Consider the following 19,688-nt stretch of genomic DNA (forward strand, 5'->3'; position numbering starts at 1 on the left):
GGCTCCAGCAGACCGATGAGGACGCCTTTCTCACGGATCGTCAGGAGGTCACTTATAACCTGACTTCCAGTAATCAGAGACAGAGCCATCACAGAGACTCCTGTTTTCCTCGCCTTACCTCAACCCTCTTAATCTCGCCTTTCCTCCTGTTCCAGATGCGTCTTCTTTGGACCTGTCCTGAACACACCACTTCCTGATCCTAACCATAGTTTGAATGGTAACGTTTCCATTACAGCATGTCATCATGCAAATTTATGGACGCCATGTATCCACTCAGTTTCGAGTAACCAAATGATTGAGGGTGCATACTCAAAGGTCATTTGTACAATCATCAGTGAAACAAAGGAGTACTTATTAGCCATATGTGGGATGAAGTGTAAATAAAGTCGTTTTTAAGGAAGGCAGTTCCCTGTTCTGGTTGGGCCACAACTTTTAAAGACAAACACAAAACTAAACACCTATATTCATACATTTGCTTAAGTTCTGTACCCAAGGAAATTATTTTAATTTCCCTGAATATTTACATTTCCATGTTGCTTTAAATCCACGACCCTTCCAGTGGAAAAATATTGACTGCACTGCATGAGATCAGGGTTTCACATAGAAATCCCAGTAGAAGGCATTCAAATCTGACATTGTTTAAGATTCAGTAGTTAGTATAATTATGTTCTCTAATGGTTTTTTGTGTACATGAAACATCCAAGTCCAAATTAGAGAGCTTGTGTTTTGGTTTTGCACACTTTAGAGTGAAAAAGTGAACAACGTTTATCTTGAAGTCAAGTACAACGGGAAACACTAACGGCTTGTTAAAGAAAGACATTTCAAGCAAGCGGAAATGTTTGGCAAGATTAATAACGAGCATGAACCATGTTAACACCTTCACTTCTCAAGGTTTATTTGTCCCTTGACAGCGCAGTGACATAACCACGTAAACAGTTGTGACTTGTAAAGAGGAATTAGTTGTATGTTATCTTGCCTAAGTGACTATCTTTTATGGCTTCCATATATCGTCTTTCATTGGTTACAGAGAGGAAAATCAGTTCCTAATGCTTATACAAAGTCTCTAAGGTTAATGCTTTTTCTTGTTTTACTCACAATCAGAATAAATGTAAAGTTTCCAAGTCTCTTAGTGTTCTGTATAAAATGAGCTGCCATGTAAAATGTGACAGGACACCAATGTAAAAGATAAAAAACAACATTTTATTTCACTTTAAGTAGTGAGAGTTAAAAATAAATGGCATTCTTTAAAGTGAGTGCAGGAACACAAAAAACGAGTAAAGTACAACAATTGATATGTGGATGGAAAATGTTGCTACTCTGGTTTTAATGCTACTTTTCTTCCGTGATCATGTCACCATGTTCTTCAGAAAACAATACTTCTCTCTGACTGTTACACACTCCTGATCCATCTCCATCCCTTCTGTCAGCTTCCTCCACGCCGTCAGCTCCCGGAGGAACGGGCCTCTTGCGTCTCTTCAGCAGAGGGTTGTTGGATGTATCCAAGTCTTTGATCTTCACCTGGTCGTAGTCTACGCGCATCGTGGCCAGGGCACTGGTCATTTCCTCCTGTTGGAAGACACAGTTTGTGCTTTAAATCTGAGATAATGCTCTACTGCCATCTTGTGGCCAGATTCTGAAGTAAATACAATTCTCACCTTTACATCTTCCCATAGTTCCTTGTCCTCTGTCAAAACCTGAGAGGTGTACAAAGGTGTTTGAGGGACCACCATGGATTGCTGTTAAATAAAAACATTCACATCAGCGTGTGCACTGGGAGAAAACACAGAGGTGAACGGGCACAAGTGTTAACTCACACTAATCCAAGGATGGTTCATGAATTGTCCAATGGTCATCCTCTCGCTGGGGTCTGTCTTCAGTAACTGAATGATGAGCTGTTTGGCTGCAGGTAACAATAAGAAACACAGTCAAGCAATCCAACAGGGCAACGTGCATGTGGAATAAAGATATGTTTATGGGTTTATCTCAGTTGTTATGTTGCAAAAGCTCTAAAGCTCTGAGAAGTGTTATGTTTTCAATTCTTCAGTGATTGGAAACTGGAAACGAGAACTAATGTAAAAGAACAAAAAAAAAATCCTCTTCACTCAAGAGAACAAAAAGATACACACAGTCAACACCATGGGAAGTTTAAACATACAGAGATCTAGTGTTGCAAACCATGAGGTTCCTATTACAGCGGAAAGTTTATGCAGGTCATTTCCACTCTCTCTGTTAAGCACATGATTATGTTGTTAGAGCGTGCGAGGATTAAAGTGAGGCTGAACGCTGAAGCGCCGTGGCACAGTAATTTACACTTTGTGGACCAATAGCATATTCATTTAGAGCCTCTCTCTACTTGCATTTTATTTCACAGCAGTGCGAGTATTGTTTAGTTATTCTGTTAGTCTGACCTTCCTCAGAAACGTCTGCCCACTCTGGGTTCGGAAACTCATATTGGCCCAACCTGATCCTCTGTTTCATGCCTGGAGAGATGGCCTGGCTTGTGTTTGAGTAGAATGGAGGAAACCCACAGAGTCTAAAGAAGAGAAGGGAAGGGAAGAGAAGAGAACTTCACACTTTCTTAATTTTGCACTATGCAGAATTGATTTTTAGTCATTAGTATTGCTAATTAGAGAGGCACAAGATACTCACAGGATGTACATGATTACACCCAAAGACCACATGTCACATGATTTGTCGTATTTCTCTGGCCCAAGCACTTCTGGCGCTGAATGGGCAAACAGATACAACACGATAATGTGGGCAGAGTCACACAAAAACGTCAATCATATGCAGACACACATGGAGACAGTAATAAATAAATAAAATAAAACAAATTTTGACTCTAATACTGACAAATACGCAGTGCACCTGAAACTCCTGCAATCACATTTCTCTGGACACTCACCAACATAATACGGAGTGTAACATGGAGTTTGCAGGGAGTTGTGTAGCGTCATCTCCTTAGCAAAGCCAAAGTCAGTCAGCTTTAGAGTAGCGTTGCTCTCTTTAGTTGTGTAGAGCAAGTTTTCAGGCTGTGGTGAGAATAACAAACAAGAAAAAACTCTTTAATCTGACTGTGTTTTATAAAATCTTTTCTTTTATTTCTTTTATTAACTGTGTAAATGATTTCCAGGGCACAGCGTACTGCTGCATCTCACTAATACGCACGCAGTGGCCTTTTTCAGTGCATCAACTTTACACTAAAGTTAGATTGGTCTGTCACCCTCATCTTATTACATATGTACACTTGACATTGTATTTAAAACTCTGGGTATGCATCATTTTGCTGTGTGGAGGGTTAACTTTTTAATGCAATGTGGCATATTTTAACCAGACTTGCGGTCTTCAGCAGCTTCTGAAAGAACAGCGTTACAGTACCTTTACATCTCTGTGAGCAATGTCCATGTGGTGGAGGTATTCTATGGCCATGCCAATGTCATGCATGATCTCCGACACCTCTGATTGGAGGATATGAGAGACATGGTAGCACAGATTGCAATGCAGAAACCATTAAATGAAACTGTTAAATGTGAACTCGAACCCACCTCTCTCTGTGAAAGCCTGGTCCCCTCTGGCCTGAATGCGACTGAACAGTTCCCCTCCCTCCATGCTGAGACAAGATTAACAAAGAGATCAGAACTGGGGCAGTGAGGGTACTCTTGGCAATCACGGTTTTATAACAAAGCAAGTCATTGTGCTGACTATTAACTGCTCAGGCGGGTTCAGTCTTGAGGGTTTTTGTTTGACCACCATTTCTTAGACTTGTATGGATTCAATTATTATTATTATTAGCTATTTATATTCATTTTATTTTATTACTTCTTTTGTTGCGTCCACTTTGAGTTTTAGTTTAACTGTTTTAACAAGTTAAAATTTAACAGGAAGCAAAATAACAACACAAAGGAATAATACACATGCTCACATAAACTCACATTTTTTAATTTTGGCTGTTTGTACGAATAATCACACTCAAACCACTCTTCAGTGAACTTATAATGAGTTGTCAAAATTGTGGAGTGTTTAAAACACCATTGATTAATCAGTGAAATGAGAAAATGATTAGGGGAGATTGTGGCTCAAGAGTTGGGAGTTCGCCTTGTAATTGGAAGGTTGCCGGTTCGAGCCAGGGTTGGCTCGGTCGTTGTGTCCTTGGGCAAGACACTTCACCCGTTGCCTACTGGTGGTGGTCAGAGGGCCCGGTGGCGCCAGTGTCCGGCAGCCTCGCCTCTGTCAGTGCGCCCCAAGGTGGCTGTGGCTACAATGTAGCTTGCCATCACCAGTGTGTGACTCACATGTGTGAAGTGCTTTGGGGTCCTTAGGGACTAGTAAAGCGCTATACAAATACAGGCCATTTACCATTTATTTACTTTGAAAAGTCTGTTGATTAAATCAGATTCACAAACTGTTCTCCAATATCTGTAAAAGCCATTTTTAAGCAACTGCTTTTACTTTAAGGTGCCAAAAAACAGTGTGTTCATTCTCACCATTCCATAACAATGAGGAGACATTTCTTCCCATGGTGAATGTTCTCATAGAGGCTGAGTATCCGTACAATGTGGGGACCTCCGGAAGCTCGCCAGTGCAGCTCAACCTCCCGTCGAGCTTTGGGAGTGTCGTAGAGAATCTGTTGAACGTGACAAAATGTTCTAAACGTTATAATGAAATGCTTTAAAATGCAAATCAGTGTTCAAGGCAGGCAAAATTAAAGGCATTAAATTACCGCTGTTTGCTGAGCAGTTATTCCAGACGGAGCAATAAAAGTCAGGATTTTAAAGCTGCACTCAGCACACATATCCCAACAGCTGTGACAATGCAAGCTGAGTGCCGAAGGAGGAAAGTAACACATCAACATACATTGCCACTCACACAATACCACTTATTTCATCACCTCCAAAGAAAAGACGTGGAGGAGCTGGAGTGATTGCCCTTCCTGCCTAATTCTATAAGGATTTCCTGCAATCCCATAGCCAGCTGTTTATTTAATTAACACCAGTTCCTTGGGAGTTGCATTAGGAATTACATCCTGCGTGAAAATCTGCCAAATCAAACATGAGGAGCAACCCAATCTGGCGACAGCCTTGTGAATAAGAGAGCAGCTAAAAGTAGTTTTAGAGCTGCATTTCTCCAAACACATAAGCTTTTGTGGGCTCAACATTGCTGCATGGATGAGTGAAAAATGCGGGATTTTTTTTTTTTCCTTTTTATATGTCAGAGACACTGGTATAAAGTTTTAACAGAGAAGCTCATTGTCCACATAACAACATCACAACAGTAAAAGCTGTGCAGCAGCATCACAGACAGCATACAACAGCGTGTGAGACACAACTACTGTCTGGGTAGTTCAAAAGGCAAATCTGCTTCAGGTTACTCCTCCATCCATCCCTGGTTCATGTGTATCATATCATTCTAAGAAATTTGAAGCTGCCGCACATTAAAGTTTACATCAAATCCTGAAGATAAAACGACATTAGGATATTTGCACAGATTTCCAGTCACCATTACACGGTGCAGACCACAGCAACTGTGGGGAAATGAATAATTGATGGCTGTTCTCTTTCTTTCCAGCGACAACAACAAAATAAAGCGGCAGGCACAGTCACAAACCTTGAGCGCACATTTCTCTCCTGTTTTCTTGCAGTAACACTCCAGTACTTTGCCATTGATTCCCAGGCCAAGGACCTGAGATGTTATTTTGTAGTCATCGGTCACCGCGTTTCTCCTGAACTCCAGTTTGAAGTAAGCAGGTGGCTGGAGGTCAGTCAGGCCGCTGCCCAAGTTGGAGTCGCTGTTGGTCGCTGTCCCGTGCTGCGCGGTAATAGGATTTACCGACTGCTCCTCCTGGTAATGATCCATTTTTTCTCTAAAAGCCGACGGTGGCGCAGAAAAGAAAATGTCACCAGGCTCTGCCGCATAAAATACCCAGTGTCATCTTAGCTCATCCACATATATCCAGACGACTTTCGTACTTACTTACAACACGTCACGATCCATTCTTTTTATGGCTGAAGAAAAAAAATGAGGCAATCTAAAATTAAAAAAAAGAATCCTCGATGTGCAGAAAAGGGAGGGGAATAAGCACCGTTATACTGTCACGGACTTCAAACGACTTCAGCAATTGGCTGGGTAAATGTAGAGGTTATAAAAACACAACAAGTGGGGGGAAAAATCTCGGCAAAAAATCTGGTACCTTTGCCTGGTCCTCATCACTGTTATCTGTCTCTTCCTGCAAGGCACACCAACCTCTCCAATTCACTTACGTCAGCGCGACGAGGCTCAAATTCATGGACCATTCACAGTTTTCTTAAAGGAACAATCCCGCGTTAAGACGCACGGCAGGATCTCAGCAGACAGAGCAAAGACCTGTAGTAAGTACGCGACCATTCGCCTTCGAGAGTGCAACAAAACGGAACTCGGATCCTCAAGATCCGAGTTCCGTATATATATATATATATATATATATATATATATATATATATATATATATATATATATATAAACACACAAAGCTATGAGCAGTGCAAAGTGAAGAAATGTTCAGGGCAGAATCCATATTGTCTTTTTTTATGTGCTATCAACTGTGACCAACTTGGCCTTGGCTCGAACATCAGTCGTTTAACTCTTACTGCAGAGAACTGCAGCTCTTCTTACTTTACATCCTGTATGGCACATGAAATATAGGACTTGGCATTTTAATTACTTGATAGTAATAGCAGGTTCAGTACACACAAATAACACAGGTTTTATAATGTATACAAGTTCGAAAATAAAGAATACATGCATTTAAAATATATGAAACACCGTAGCAACCTGATAGAGTTTTGTTTTAGAAATTGCCACTGTATATAGATTTATTACCTAGTGCAGTACTGACAAATATTTGCAGGCTTTCTGCGTATTCAGATGTCTTTGTGGTATGAATGTGGTATGATAAGTCTGTTATGTAAGTTTTGTGGCTGGTTTTTTACACAGCTTGCTGGTTTTGCCTTGCTGCTTAGCCCTGCAGGGCACGATCCAGCACATGCTCGTCCTGCACAGGAAAGGGCATGGTGACATGCAACTGCTTGTTCTCCTCCATGGTGCGCTGGATGGTCTCGTAAGCGTTTGAATTTCCAGACCAACAGCGACGAGCCACCTGCAACACACAGAAACACACAGATAGCAGCAGGACAATTATCATCTGCAGACTGTGAAGTGAGGCTGTAAGCTGCTTCGCATTCAGCTATCTCACCCCATTGGAGACATCCCAGTTGAGCATCAGACGGGCACGCTTTGCTGCCTCGTCTGAGCCGTCCAGCACCAAACCAAATCCTCCATTAATGACTTCACCCCTGTAAATGGGAGGCAGTTATAATCACCCTGATTTAAATTTGTATTAATACATAAATATGGCTTTGGCAAACTGTTGTAGTCAGACTTACCAGCCAACACCACCTCCATTGTGCAGGGCTACCCATGTGGCACCTCTGAATGCATCACCAACAAAGTTCTGAACTGCCATGTCTGCAACAGGTACACGCTGTGAGCTGTGAGCGGACTTTTTTATTACTGCTCAAGTATTTATGGATTATATGAATGTGGAAATACAAGAATGATGAGAATATGAAAAAAGGCTTTATGTCACCAAAGTTATACGTTTGTGGGCCAAGCCACAACTTTCAGCCACAACAGTTTTCATATCAGCAGTAGTCAAGGAGATTTAGTTTTGTTTTTTTTAAAGACACAATTCGGTTTCAGTACCGCCCATGAAGCAAAGCACAGAGCATTTTTCTTTGATACTGGTTTCCTGCAGAGGCACTGAAACTCTCTAAACCAGTAATGGGTCATACGCTCTGTTATAAAGCTGCATCTGTTACCACAATGTGCTGCCTGGAAGTGAGCTTTAAAATATTTTAAGTCTCCCATTCTTGCATTCAGAATGCCTTTAAGGAACTGACTTGTGTCATGGGACACTTGTGTGTGGCAGGTTGAGTGCGGACTCAAATGCAGGACTCGGCAGACAGACTTGAACTAAAAAACTCAGCTTTATCAGCCGGCAAGTGGCAGGCCAATAAAACAGGCAGGGCAGAGCTGGAACAAACTACCTAAAATAACTAACACTGCTGGACTGATAGGAGAATACACAACACGAGGGGAGATCACAACAACAAACTAAAGAAAAAGAGGGGCTTAAATACACACATGAGGTAATCAGGAGGATGGAACACACCAGGGAACACAGGTGAACTAAATCTGACTAACGAGACAGGAGAAGCAAAACTGAACATGCACACAGGAGACAGGGGACTCCAACAAAATAAAGAAGGAAGTAACACACACTGAGACTTAATTATTTGATCTGGCCCACTTAAGATGACTTAAGCTCAAAGTGGGCTGTATGTGGCCTGTGATGTAAAATGAGTTCAATGTATTAAGCTTCAAATTTCAGTTGTATTCAGCTGTAGTGAGTGTACCACGTACCTGCGCAGAAGACAGAACCATCATACACATTAGAAGTCTCTCTGAAGGGGCTGTCTGTGCCACTAACGTCATGATGGTCTCTGCTAATAACCACTGGCGCCTGAACAAGAGTAACAACAAAGACACTACTGAGACTACACTCAAAACTGAACATCAAGCCTCATGATCACCTCAGCAGACAGTTTATCCTCTTACTGAAACGTTTCCATCAGCAACAGCCTGGTTGATCGCCAAAGCAATGGAGACTCTTCCTTTCTGGTCAGAGTACAGGATTCTGGCTTGTGATCCTACAACCTAAACAAAAAAAAAAAAACCAATACATGAAGCATATGGGCATTCTTGTTGTATTATTATTTATTTATTACCTGTGTAATTTACACTGAAATATCCAGTGGGTGGATTGTTTTAGTAGGGAGCTTACCATTTTATGTTTTCCAGCCTCTCTAATCCAGTGAATGTTGTCATTGTACTGTTGTTTCACACGATCAGGTACATTGGCGCTCATTTCCTCCAGGACAGTAGCGGCAATGTTGTCAGTTACAGCGAGATCTCTGGGGTCGCCAGATGTGCACACCCAGCGAAATGGCCCAAAGCCCAATGAGAAAATATCCCTGGGTAAAGGCATATGAAATGAGATCAAAAATATTGCACACAAGCTTATTCACACATCTCATTAAAGGGTTTAGTCACAGTATGGCAGGCTTTACAACATGTTTAAACTTAGTGAAGTTTAGTTCATGATGCTCACCCCATGATGTGCTGCACATAAGAAGGGTAACGGAACTCTGTTGCTCCTCCACCAACTTTTTGAACCTCTGCACCTGTAAATCAAAAGACAGTATTCCTCGTTATTAGTCTATAATTAACTGCATGATAATGGAGTTCTCTGTGTTTGTTAAATTACCTACCAGCTCTTTGGGCCTCCAGGAGGAAAGCATTACCGTAGTCCCAGAAGTGCATGCCTGCATCAGCTAGCTTGTTGATAGCCTTTATTTGTCTTCGGAGGCTGTGATAGCATTTAAAACACATTTCTTCAGCTTAATAGAGAGACATATAAAAACAACAGCACAACAATAAGCTTTGTTAAGCTCTGTGATTAATTTAACCTTTCTTGGACCACGTTGCGGAAACGGTCAGGATCAGTAGACATGAACTGGTTGGCCTGATGGAAACTGAGCTGGACTGGATAGTAACCACCATTATATGGGTTGTGAAGCGAGGTCTGGTCTGAACCCAGATCTACCAGGAGCTCGCCTGTCCTCTCAAACTCCAGCAGGATTCTCTCCCTGTTTAGAAAGAGCAGACTATGACTAAGACCTCAAGGGAACAACAACAACAAAAACTGTCTCCTTCACTGCAGCTGCAGCTGTAGACCTGAGTTTTATAGTGTAAACGTATCCTGTCTGACTCACCACAAGTCTACAACATTGCCATGGTATCCCAGACTGAGGGGAGTCTTGGCGCTCTTAGCCTCTCTGTAAGAAACAAAGTAGTAATTAGTGACTTTCACAGCTGAGAGATTTACCTGTGGAATCCTTCTAACATTGGATCACCATGCTACTTGTATGTTTATGGGGTTTGTTGTAATGTATGAAACATTTTACCACCTCTAATCCACACAAGGTTAAAAGTATACATACAGGCGCAAACACCTGCACTGATATTTGGTTAAATGTCCCTTCGTTGAACAAAGTCTCAACAAAGAGAACATGCTCGAGTGAATCCTGCAAGCTAGTACAGGCAGTCAGCTGGATATGCACTGCTTCATCCACAACCAGTCTCCTTACATCGAAAACCACCTTTAAGGGCCACCTTTTCAATCTCTGATGTAGTAAATCATTTCAAACGAGAGCAGTCTGACTGAACCTTTGATAAAGACTTTTAATCCAATGTTCTCAGTTACCTTATGCGTTTAATGCACTGATCCAAGCTGCTAGTGACCTCCATTAGCCAACCCTGCTCATGTCTCTTTCTCAGAGGAGCCTCATCCACCTAAACGCAAATCAAATATACACAGTCACATTGACTTTACACAGTACTTCCTCTGTTATTGCTTAGTCATCAGAGTTCATGGGAAATGACTTGAAACCAGCTGACCTCTGCAATCACACTGACGCAGCCGGCAATGACGGCAGCTTTAGCCTGAGCGCCACTCATTCCCCCCAAGCCAGAGGTCACAAACACACGCCCCCTCAGATCATCAGAGCCCAGGTACCTCCGGCCGGCATTCAGTACCGTCAGCTGCAAAAAAGGACCACTAATACAAATCTAAAACAGGCACTACAGCGTGCATTAATACATTTTTGTGTGAGGGACTTTCAGACTGTGTTGTGTGCATCTGTTTGTAATTATTACAAACCATAGTTCCATGAACAATCCCTTGAGGCCCAATGTAACAGTAGCTGCCTGCCGTCATTTGACCGTACCTGAAAATGCACAGCAAAGACCAAAGAGACCACACTTGGCATCTCCAGACAAAAAAAGCAAGTAGCTATAATGGACCTTGAGGACTTACATTGATACACCCAGCGCAAACATCTTCTCATACTGATCTCTGGAGGAGTAATTTGGAATAACCTGATGCAAGCAAAAGAAAAACGTGAATGCGTCACTTATCTCTTCATATGACATTACTGAGCTAAATGCCTGATTCGCCGTTACCATGCCGTTGGTGATGATGGCGCGAGGTGAGGAAGGCAGACTGGGGAAAAGGCCCATGGGGTGACCGCTGTACATAACCAGAGTTTGTTCCTCTGTCATCTCGCTCAGGTAATGCATCACGAGGCGGAACTGCACCCACACAAATGCAAAACTTAAAAGGGATACACTGTGATCAGAGACGTGCAAACGATCATGTTAACTCAGGCCATACCTGGGCCCAGTTACTGAACACCTGTCCGTTCCCTCCATAGGTGACAAGCTCTTGAGGAAACTGAAGGATGAAGAACGAATTCTTTGTTATTCACATCAAACACATAAATTATACAGAAAACCTGACATTTTATTCAGTAGGCTTAGCCTTGTTAACCTGTGCTTACCTGAGCAACTGCTGGATCCAGGTTGTTCATAATCATTAGCATCATAGCGGCTGCTTGACGTGTGTGACATGGGTACTGATCTATGGGGTAAGCTCTTAGGAAGCAGAAGGAAATTCATGTTACTTGTAAAATGGGGGGAAAAAATCAACAAAATCCCACTTTGAAGTTGAAATGCAGTTTAAATATAAGATATATTTATATTATAGTGGTCTCTCAGTTTCATACTGTTATAGTCTTTTTTAGATTTTTTAAATCTTTTCTTCTTCTTTGTTTTCTCTGTTCTACCTGTTCTGCCTAAAGATTCCAATGACCGTAATTCTGAGCACCTGTTTTAAATCTTTATATAAAAATTATGTAAAAAATGTGAATGCACGCCCACACTGGTAAGTGCCTGTATAGCTCAGCCCATATATTAGTAGATTAATACATTTTAAAAGTATTACAAAGTGCAACTGTTTGCCTTCTATTAGTTGTAACACTCACAGAAAGATTCTTCAGTGTTAAATATCTAAATAGAATAGGAATATTGGCTGTCCTTGGTGAGCCTTACCTCATCCGTAATGTGGGACAGAAGCGGTACATGTATATGTGCCCATACTGCCGCAGCTCTTGAGCAAATTCAGGTGCGAGCGTTGCATGGTGGGAGGGGGGGAAATAACGCAGTGCATTTCTCAGCGCCAGCTAGAGGAAAGATGCATTTAGAGGACATTAGTCAAGAAACGTAAATGTTCAGAAGACATGATTAGATCTCTTTCTGCTCCCCGGTCTTCTCGTGTAACTTATTAAGCATCTCTGTGTTTTTCTTTAAATTATTCACTCACTTAGTGGAGGACTTTTGAGAATAATCAATTTTTAGGAAAGGGCATGATCCAGGAGAGGTGACGCAATAGGACAGAGGACACAAATGCACTTTCCCATCAGACATATTTAGAGAAGCCCAATTATGTGACATGATAGTGCAGCTCTGTTTGGATAATATCCAAAAGTTTCCTGTGCACAAATTGTAGTGTCACCGCTTTTAATGTTGGTCACGTCTTTTAAATCTGAATTATCATCATTAGTGCTTAACATTAACTAAAACTATGACAAAAACTATGGCAGGATATACCTGTGCTACTCACGGACTTATTTCTTGGTGGTAAAACTCCTACAAACTGTGCGAGAATATAGTTTTGCAATCCATTTACTCACCCGCTCCTCTTCTGCGGTGAGGTTGGGAGTCCGAATAGGTGCATGTGGCACATTTGGATATCTTCCCCGGTTAGGGGGCAGTGGGTTGAGGGGCAAACCGCTGCATATCTCCTTCAAAGTAGACATGCTGTATTAGATATTTGCTATGACACACCTGATCAGAAACCTATAGACAAAGGTAAGACTGGAACCTGACAGTAGCTCTAACGATCCCCTGTGGAGAGAAAGAATTCAAGGGAGGGAGAAACATTTGAGGGCAATCGCTCTTTGGCTGACTGTCCCATTGGCTCTTTGGTCATCTTTGCCCTTCACAATGCACCAATGGTACACCACGACTAGAAGAGGTTGTTTGGCAATTATTGATCCCTCGCGGAGTTTGAAGCAGCACATGCTTGAGTAGACAAACACTTACTGAGACCTCTGGCCCCTGACGCTTGCACATGTAACTGAGTTACACAAAAGTGTGCGTCACAACTTACCGAAACCTTTTAGACAGCACAGTGACTGTGCAGAATCATCATATAAATGTTGCTCCCCATTAACAAAACCACGAGTGCAACTAAATACCGCAGTTTCACTGAGAACAGGAAACTACAGGCACGATGTCAGCTTTCAAAGATGGTGGGTACACTGACTTACTGTTTATGGTTCTTTAACCTGATGTACTGATATATTATCAATACACAATATAATATCTTATGTTGTACACCAGTATGTTTTTTGAGTGAAAATTCAATGTCGGTAAGCAAACACGTGATGAGTAACATTGTTCATTTTCCCATCGTTAATGATGTAAACCTGCAATACGATGTGTACAGTCAACAATATCTCACAAACCAGAGATTTGTAATTGATTTTATTATAAAACTTTTAACAATATTGTCATATCCACTTCAAGTCAAGTCAGTCACTCCTGTGCGGCACACACACGGTTCATTTCAGCTTAGATGAGGTAAATTTTTCAGGTCTGGTTATAAAAAAAAAATGCAGTCTTACTGGACAGAGAGTGCAAAGACACAAATAAACAGCTCATAAACAAAAACAAGTTGTAGTCATTTCCTCAGTTTGTGCTTCATACCTTGTAAAGCTGGCAACTTTTCAATAATGTTACTAACATAAACTTTTGAGACAAATTTGATATAAGTAACATTTGTGTAACAATGTAAAAGACAGAAAATTAAGACAATATACTGTTTACACTCTCTGATGGTTAATCACACAGCAGACAAATGTTCATCCTGAGACACGAAGAAAAAGAGCCAAACGTATACACACAGTGCACTGTGTGGGTGTAGGAAGCTTGGTCCTTAATTAGCACTCAGCTGAAGATTATTTACAACCATTATGGATGAGCACAGTGGCAGGATTAAACAACTTCACAAACCTTTTTTTCTTTTGTGCATTAAATCGCTTTGCTGGCAAAGTTTGTAAATGAAACTGAAATAAAAGTTTTATCTGCTACAGCATGCAAACAGTATCTGCTCTGTAGCCATTTTCCTTTAAGGACAAATCAGAAACCAGTGGAGGGAAAATCTTAAATACTTTTTGATATTAAGTTTGCTTCCATCCAGCCAATCAAATTACTTTAAATTAACTCATAATAATCTGTAATCTGTGCTGCGTGTTTCCTCACTTTGTCTATCCAGCTTCCACACAGCCCAAAGCATAACAGCCATTTCTGATCATTTACAAATGAGCTATGAAAAAAAACTGTCGATAGTAAAAATAAACTAATGACAAATAATGAAAAAATATCTCTGCATTATTTTTGCTCAATAAAGGGATGATTAATTATGTCATGTATGGATACTGAGCGTCACTGTTGCTGCGGAGACTCATTATTAGCTCTCTGTGTTGGCCTGTTTGGTATCAGAGTCCTGATCTGAGGCAGATGTTGAGCTTTCATCCAGCGCATCTGTGGATTCAGAGTCTTTTGGGGTGTCGCTGGGTGATTTGTCATCTTCTTGTGGATAGAGCTCTGGGTAACGCTGCATGCACTCCTGCATAGACCTGAACTGCTCCAGGCAGTCAGAGCCCTTCACCTCCTCCTTACTATAGTGGAAACAAGAGAAGGCGTCCTTAAATTCAGTCCCACAGGGACCACTGGCCATCCCACCCAGGCAGGGGCAGTTCCAATTAATCTCCCCATTGGGAAGAATTAAGCCTGGGACGAGAGAGGAGAATACAGAATAAATAACTTGTAATTGTGCAACTTCACCAAAGCTTTCTTTACCGTTTCTCACCTCTCTCCTCAAATGGGTCATTGGGGTCTTCCTCCACGAGCTCCGCAGTGCTGGGTGCTGCATGATCCTCTTTGGTGGCAAAGATGATCGTGTCTTTACCTGTTGTGTGAAATAGAGCATTTTAAATAAATCATCAGGAAGGTATCAAAACTTTTTCCTGTCGTTGGGGGGTTTTTTTTGGCCATATATAAGTCAAAATTTTGAATTGAACATCTCAAAATTTCCACTTATTAAATGGAATTTTTACGAGATAACATGAAATGCCGGCTTACTTATGAAACGAGCTTCCACAGGAGATGATTGGTGGAGTTATTATTTTGTTAACGCACTTAAAACAATGCTCAGCAATTCTTAACAGACTCTCTGAAGTGAAGATTTGCTGCTTTCTTTCTTTTTTGTGTTTTGTTTGTTGGTGTTTTATACAATTTTCTTTGAATCGTTTAACAGCCAATAAAAGATTATTTGAAGTTATCACTCAAAGCACTTCAAACTAAATCCCAGGATTTTTTTCCAAGGACTTAAGAGCTTTATCTGGCATTGAGTCTTCCGAAGTATACAGAGAAAACCCCATAGACACAGCAAAAACATGAAGACGAAGATAAACACTCTTCCGGGGTAAGCTGAGAAAATCTCTGTCTGTCTGTCCTTCTCCCAATCTGTGATGTGTCTTCTCTGCTATCTGTTATTCAAGTTCCATCAGCATTGTGTTCTAGCACGCTATACAATGAAACTGTTTTCTCTGACACACATCTGTTCCCACAGTACGTGTTTACTGGTTGATATGAATGGGGAAATGTATAAAACAGGCTCAGCGGGACTGCCCTGGCAAGCACTCGCATACACTATTACTCTGTACTGCTTTTCCTCCCTTGTAAGTGAATAAACATAAAAGAGATTAAACTGACTTTGATTAAAACAGAGACATGAAGAGGGGTCATTATATCATAAAGGCACCTGAGCTGCCATTTCAGTGAGTGTGCAAAGTTTCCTGCCACTCCGTTGCATGCACAAACAAGCTTGCAATAAGCTAGTTTCATTTAGTTAAGTTCACATAAATTTAATACTGATAAATAGAAAAGGTAGTTACGAGCGTTTAACAGTTGTGATTATACACAGTTATATAATAAAGAATGTTCTCTTCCCACCTTTAAATGAAACATATTTGTGTGATGATAATTATTATTATTATGTGTGATTATAAACTCTTATCTCCAAGAACGAGTGTGCACTCTCCCTGTTCTCTGAAACATTAACTAAGGATTAATAAGCCACGTAATCATAGCTTATACATTACGAATTCAGCTGTAGTTCATTATTTATTATAGGCACTTTCCCCCCACTAAATAACTAAACTTAATCTACAGCATAGCCAATAAGGGCTGTGTAGTGTAAAAGCATCTTAAAACCACACTTGGTGTGACGAATTACTTAATCTACTACCATGACAGTCCAAATACTTTCACACACACCTTAAACTATAACTAGACTAGAAGTGACTTTCTAACGTGCTAATATTAGTCACTTTAATAATTACGGTATGTTGCAGGCCTGGTGGACTGTAGCACGTTCTGGTCAAGGTTAAACTCTGACGGCCACAGGTGGCAGGCACTGTTGCCCTCTCAGGATAACTGTCCTAGCTCAGATCCTATGAGGGAGCTTCTTAATCCACCTTATTATTACACCAAGATTCATTTTTCATTCAGACTCAACTAAGCTTTAGAGAGTAGCTTTGCAGAAAAGTTAGCCGGTGTTCCAGATCTACTGGCGTTTAGATCAACTGGCGTTGGTCGAACAGATGTGTGGCAGTCTTGCGTTTCAGGAGCTCCTACCGACAAACCAGCAAAGAAAAGCCAAATGTGTCATCTGTGACACTTGTGAGGTTGTCTCAAACACACTCCGTCAGTCTTGATGCTGTTGAACAACAAAATGTTTAAAAATGTGGCGAGTTTACCTGGTGATATCCTCGTGCGTGACGCGATCGCGAAAACAGCAAACAAGTAACACCACGCCGTTGTTGTTCACGGGACAGCAAGAGTAAACGATCGGGAGACTCTTGTCGTCGTTATCGTTCCCCTCGCACGGTTTATTTCTCCGAATTCAGCGTTTTTGCTTCACAACTACAGCGAGCAGTTTACTTTGTGCACTAACATGGAGTCGAGTCAACCAGCGCCACCTCTGGCCAAGTGCCACAGCCTACAGCCAGATCAACCTGTGACACACATCTGCACCACGTTTGAATTCGTGTCATGCACATTTGTACCTTTCAATTGTGTCTGTTTGTGCGTCATGCAAATAAACCTTTGGAAAGAATGAAATGATATCATATATTCCTTATTGGCCTACATTTGTGTATATAATTTGGAATTTTGTACAAAGTCATAGAAATCACCACTCCAATTGGTCATCATGATTTTAATATTCTCTTTTTCCATAACAATGAAATACACCTTGGACAAATATGACACATCAATATTTCATTAGTGTTGTCACATCACATCCTGTAAGCATCGTCTGTCTGTGTCTTTTCCCTGAAAATGAATATTTCCAGCCAATATAGGCAATTCATCAACATGGCTGGAGTTATATACAGTCTGTATAAGTGTGGTTAATCTAATGAAGATTTGTAAGGAGACGGCAGTTACTGTGAATTCACAGCAGTTACACAGTGATTAGTAATAAACAGCCAGTGAGAGTGAGTGGATATGACTGTTCCCACCACTAACACATGACCATAGGCCACTACTAGATTAACTTGTGACACATCTGCACCTGCTGCTATGATCACATTGAGTAGAGGCTGAGTGGCTGCACTTACCCCTGGTACATCCAAATCTACCCACAAACATGTTGAAAGATGCAATGCCAGCAATGTGGATTGTCAACACTGAAAACAATCAGTAAGCAAAGACAACAGGGATCATTTGTTTCTGTTTATTTAGCACCCACAACATTTGTAGTCGCCTTCTGCACAGGGGAAGTCCACACACACCGTGTGGTATCACTTTCCACAGAAGGTGCATTCAGTCTGCAAGATTGAATGAGATTGTCAGGGTCATTGTCTGACTGTTTATTACTAATCACTGTGTAACTGCTGTACATTCACAGTAACTGCCATCTCCTTATAAATGTTTATTAGATTGACCACACTTATGCAGACTGTATATCACAACCAACTCTAACATGTTTGTTTGCAGAGGGAAGACACAGACAGACTACGCTAACGACATGTGATGTTACAACACTGGTGAAATATTAGTGTGTTCACGACATTTTTCGTATGGGCAAAAGTATTGATATCAGGATGGTGATTCTTATGTGTATGTCATTTGGCATTTTGTACAAATGTAGGCTGATAATAAATACATGATATCATTTCATTCATTTCAAAGGTTTATTTGCATGACGCACAAACAGACACAATTGAAAGGTACAAATGTGCATGACACGAATTCAAACGTGGTGCAGATGTGTGTCACAGGTTGATCTGGCTGTAGGCTGTGGCACTTGGCCAGAGGTGGCGCTGGTTGACTCGACTCCATGTTAGTGCACAAAGTAAACTGCACGCTGTAGTTGTGAAGCAAAAACGCTGAATTCGGAGAAATAAACCGTGCGAGGGGAACGATAACGACGACAAGAGTCTCCCGATCGTTTACTCTTGCTGTCCTGTGAACAACAACGGCGTGGTGTTACTTGTTTGCTGTTTTCGCGATCGCGTCACGCATGAGGATATCACCAGGTAAACTCGCCACATTTTTAAACATTTTGTTGTTCAACAGCATCAAGACTGACGGAGTGTGTTTGAGACAACCTCACAAGTGTCACAGGTGACACATTTGGCGTTTTTTTGCTGGTTTGTCGGTAGCAGCTCCTGAAACGCAAGACTGCCACACATCTGTTCGACCAACGCCAGTTGATCTAAACGCCAGTAGATCTGGAACACCGGCTATCACAGCATGCTTACCTTCCTGTCTGACCGAACTCATCTCTTCACGCCGAAGCACATTAACTTCCTCCTCTTGACTCCTTGAAACAGATGGCAGTTCACTGATGGTTGCGCCTTTTACTGACACACAATGCAACAAACGCAAATATCACAGCATCGCAGGTTTTAATCCATCCTTCGGAAGCTGTTTCACAACTATCCTTGCCAGAACGTGGTTACTCTTCTTCTCCGAAAGTGTTGCTGGGATCGTTTACGCCACGGTGCGCGTTGCTGCCTCCTGGAGTTCGTAATAGAAATATCCTCTTCATCTTGTGTTTGGACCACACTTTATTTCTGCGAAATTACATAAAATGTTATGCGCTTAATTATTGAATATTATTCAAGTAATTACAGGTAGTTTGGTACACATTAAAGCTTTTGTCCCTAAAGTTCGGTTGTATTACAAATCAATTAACGTCACTGAAAATAAGGGAATGAAGAGACAATATTACATCTTCTACTTTTTTAATGTTAATTACACACTCATATGTTAAACATATGAGTGTGTAATCAATATAAAATGATAAAATAGAGATTACAAAAAGAGCTTTCAAAAAATGTTTATTTTTGGAGTAAATATATTGTGAGTTATAATCACAGGTGTTAATGCACACTGAGGGAAAAATATAATTCAGCAAACTGTTTCACGCATGACATGAACAATACAGGGATGGCCAGTCGTAATACCAGTTATTCTGGTATCTAATTAAAAAAGAAATCCATTTGCTTTGCCCAAACCAAACACCTGCTGTTCCTGAATAATACATTGTACAAAAT

General features: G+C 41.1%; 3 protein-coding genes across 5 annotated transcripts; all 3 read right to left on the reverse strand.

The window, feature by feature from the left end:
- Nucleotides 1–916: 916 nt before the first annotated feature.
- Nucleotides 917–6,230, reverse strand: LOC308403068 (MAP kinase-activated protein kinase 2-like). 3 transcript variants are annotated; one of them, XM_080892313.1, is made up of 11 exons: nucleotides 5,975–6,230; nucleotides 5,605–5,860; nucleotides 4,485–4,624; nucleotides 3,546–3,610; nucleotides 3,379–3,458; nucleotides 2,906–3,032; nucleotides 2,650–2,725; nucleotides 2,409–2,533; nucleotides 1,815–1,900; nucleotides 1,656–1,736; nucleotides 917–1,566 (listed from the first exon to the last, which is right to left on the reverse strand). In XM_080892313.1, the coding sequence occupies exons 1-11, from the start codon at nucleotides 5,989–5,991 to the stop codon at nucleotides 1,330–1,332; spliced, it is 1,290 nt and encodes a 429-aa protein (XP_080748439.1). In that variant the 5' UTR covers nucleotides 5,992–6,230; the 3' UTR covers nucleotides 917–1,329. The 3 variants fall into 3 exon arrangements, with proteins under 3 accessions (XP_080748439.1, XP_080748441.1, XP_080748440.1); XM_080892315.1 differs by having other exon boundaries at nucleotides 5,605–5,903; XM_080892314.1 differs by having other exon boundaries at nucleotides 5,971–6,230.
- Nucleotides 6,231–6,644: 414 nt separating this feature from the next.
- uroc1 (urocanate hydratase 1) lies at nucleotides 6,645–12,888 on the reverse strand. The gene is made up of 19 exons (XM_080892305.1): nucleotides 12,687–12,888; nucleotides 12,046–12,176; nucleotides 11,496–11,589; nucleotides 11,330–11,389; nucleotides 11,119–11,247; nucleotides 10,973–11,034; nucleotides 10,817–10,883; nucleotides 10,555–10,698; nucleotides 10,361–10,449; nucleotides 9,870–9,932; nucleotides 9,564–9,743; nucleotides 9,366–9,463; nucleotides 9,206–9,278; nucleotides 8,879–9,068; nucleotides 8,653–8,751; nucleotides 8,458–8,557; nucleotides 7,419–7,500; nucleotides 7,229–7,328; nucleotides 6,645–7,132 (listed from the first exon to the last, which is right to left on the reverse strand). The coding sequence occupies exons 1-19, from the start codon at nucleotides 12,810–12,812 to the stop codon at nucleotides 6,992–6,994; spliced, it is 2,028 nt and encodes a 675-aa protein (XP_080748431.1). The 5' UTR covers nucleotides 12,813–12,888; the 3' UTR covers nucleotides 6,645–6,991.
- Nucleotides 12,889–13,527: 639 nt separating this feature from the next.
- chchd4b (coiled-coil-helix-coiled-coil-helix domain containing 4b) lies at nucleotides 13,528–19,116 on the reverse strand. The gene is made up of 3 exons (XM_080892322.1): nucleotides 18,891–19,116; nucleotides 14,930–15,028; nucleotides 13,528–14,850 (listed from the first exon to the last, which is right to left on the reverse strand). Exons 1-3 carry the CDS (start codon nucleotides 18,910–18,912, stop codon nucleotides 14,528–14,530), a joined length of 444 nt encoding a protein of 147 aa, XP_080748448.1. The 5' UTR covers nucleotides 18,913–19,116; the 3' UTR covers nucleotides 13,528–14,527.
- Nucleotides 19,117–19,688: the final 572 nt, after the last annotated feature.

The sequence above is a fragment of the Rhamphochromis sp. 'chilingali' genome (genome assembly GCF_963969265.1).
Source record: "Rhamphochromis sp. 'chilingali' genome assembly, chromosome: 9".
NCBI lineage: Eukaryota > Metazoa > Chordata > Actinopteri > Cichliformes > Cichlidae > Rhamphochromis > Rhamphochromis sp. 'chilingali'.

Excerpts from the sequence above, each read along its gene's own strand:
- chchd4b (XM_080892322.1), bottom strand. The coding sequence starts at position 18,912 with ATGAGTTCGGTCAGACAGGAAG. Across the intron at positions 15,029-18,890 it reads GAGTTCGGTCAGACAGGAAG|GTAAAGACACGATCATCTTT; the intron begins GTAAGCATGCTG and ends TTCACACAACAG. Across the intron at positions 14,851-14,929 it reads TGACCCATTTGAGGAGAGAG|GCTTAATTCTTCCCAATGGG; the intron begins GTGAGAAACGGT and ends CTCTCGTCCCAG.
- uroc1 (XM_080892305.1), bottom strand. The coding sequence starts at position 12,812 with ATGTCTACTTTGAAGGAGATATGCAGCGGTTTGCCCCTCAACCCACTG. Across the intron at positions 11,590-12,045 it reads TGTCCCACATTACGGATGAG|AGCTTACCCCATAGATCAGT; the intron begins GTAAGGCTCACC and ends CTGCTTCCTAAG. Across the intron at positions 10,884-10,972 it reads TTTGCGCTGGGTGTATCAAT|GTACGGTCAAATGACGGCAG; the intron begins GTAAGTCCTCAA and ends GTGCATTTTCAG.
- LOC308403068 (XM_080892313.1), bottom strand. Across the intron at positions 4,625-5,604 it reads GAGAGAAATGTGCGCTCAAG|ATTCTCTACGACACTCCCAA; the intron begins GTTTGTGACTGT and ends CACGTTCAACAG. Across the intron at positions 3,459-3,545 it reads CCAGGCTTTCACAGAGAGAG|AGGTGTCGGAGATCATGCAT; the intron begins GTGGGTTCGAGT and ends TCCTCCAATCAG.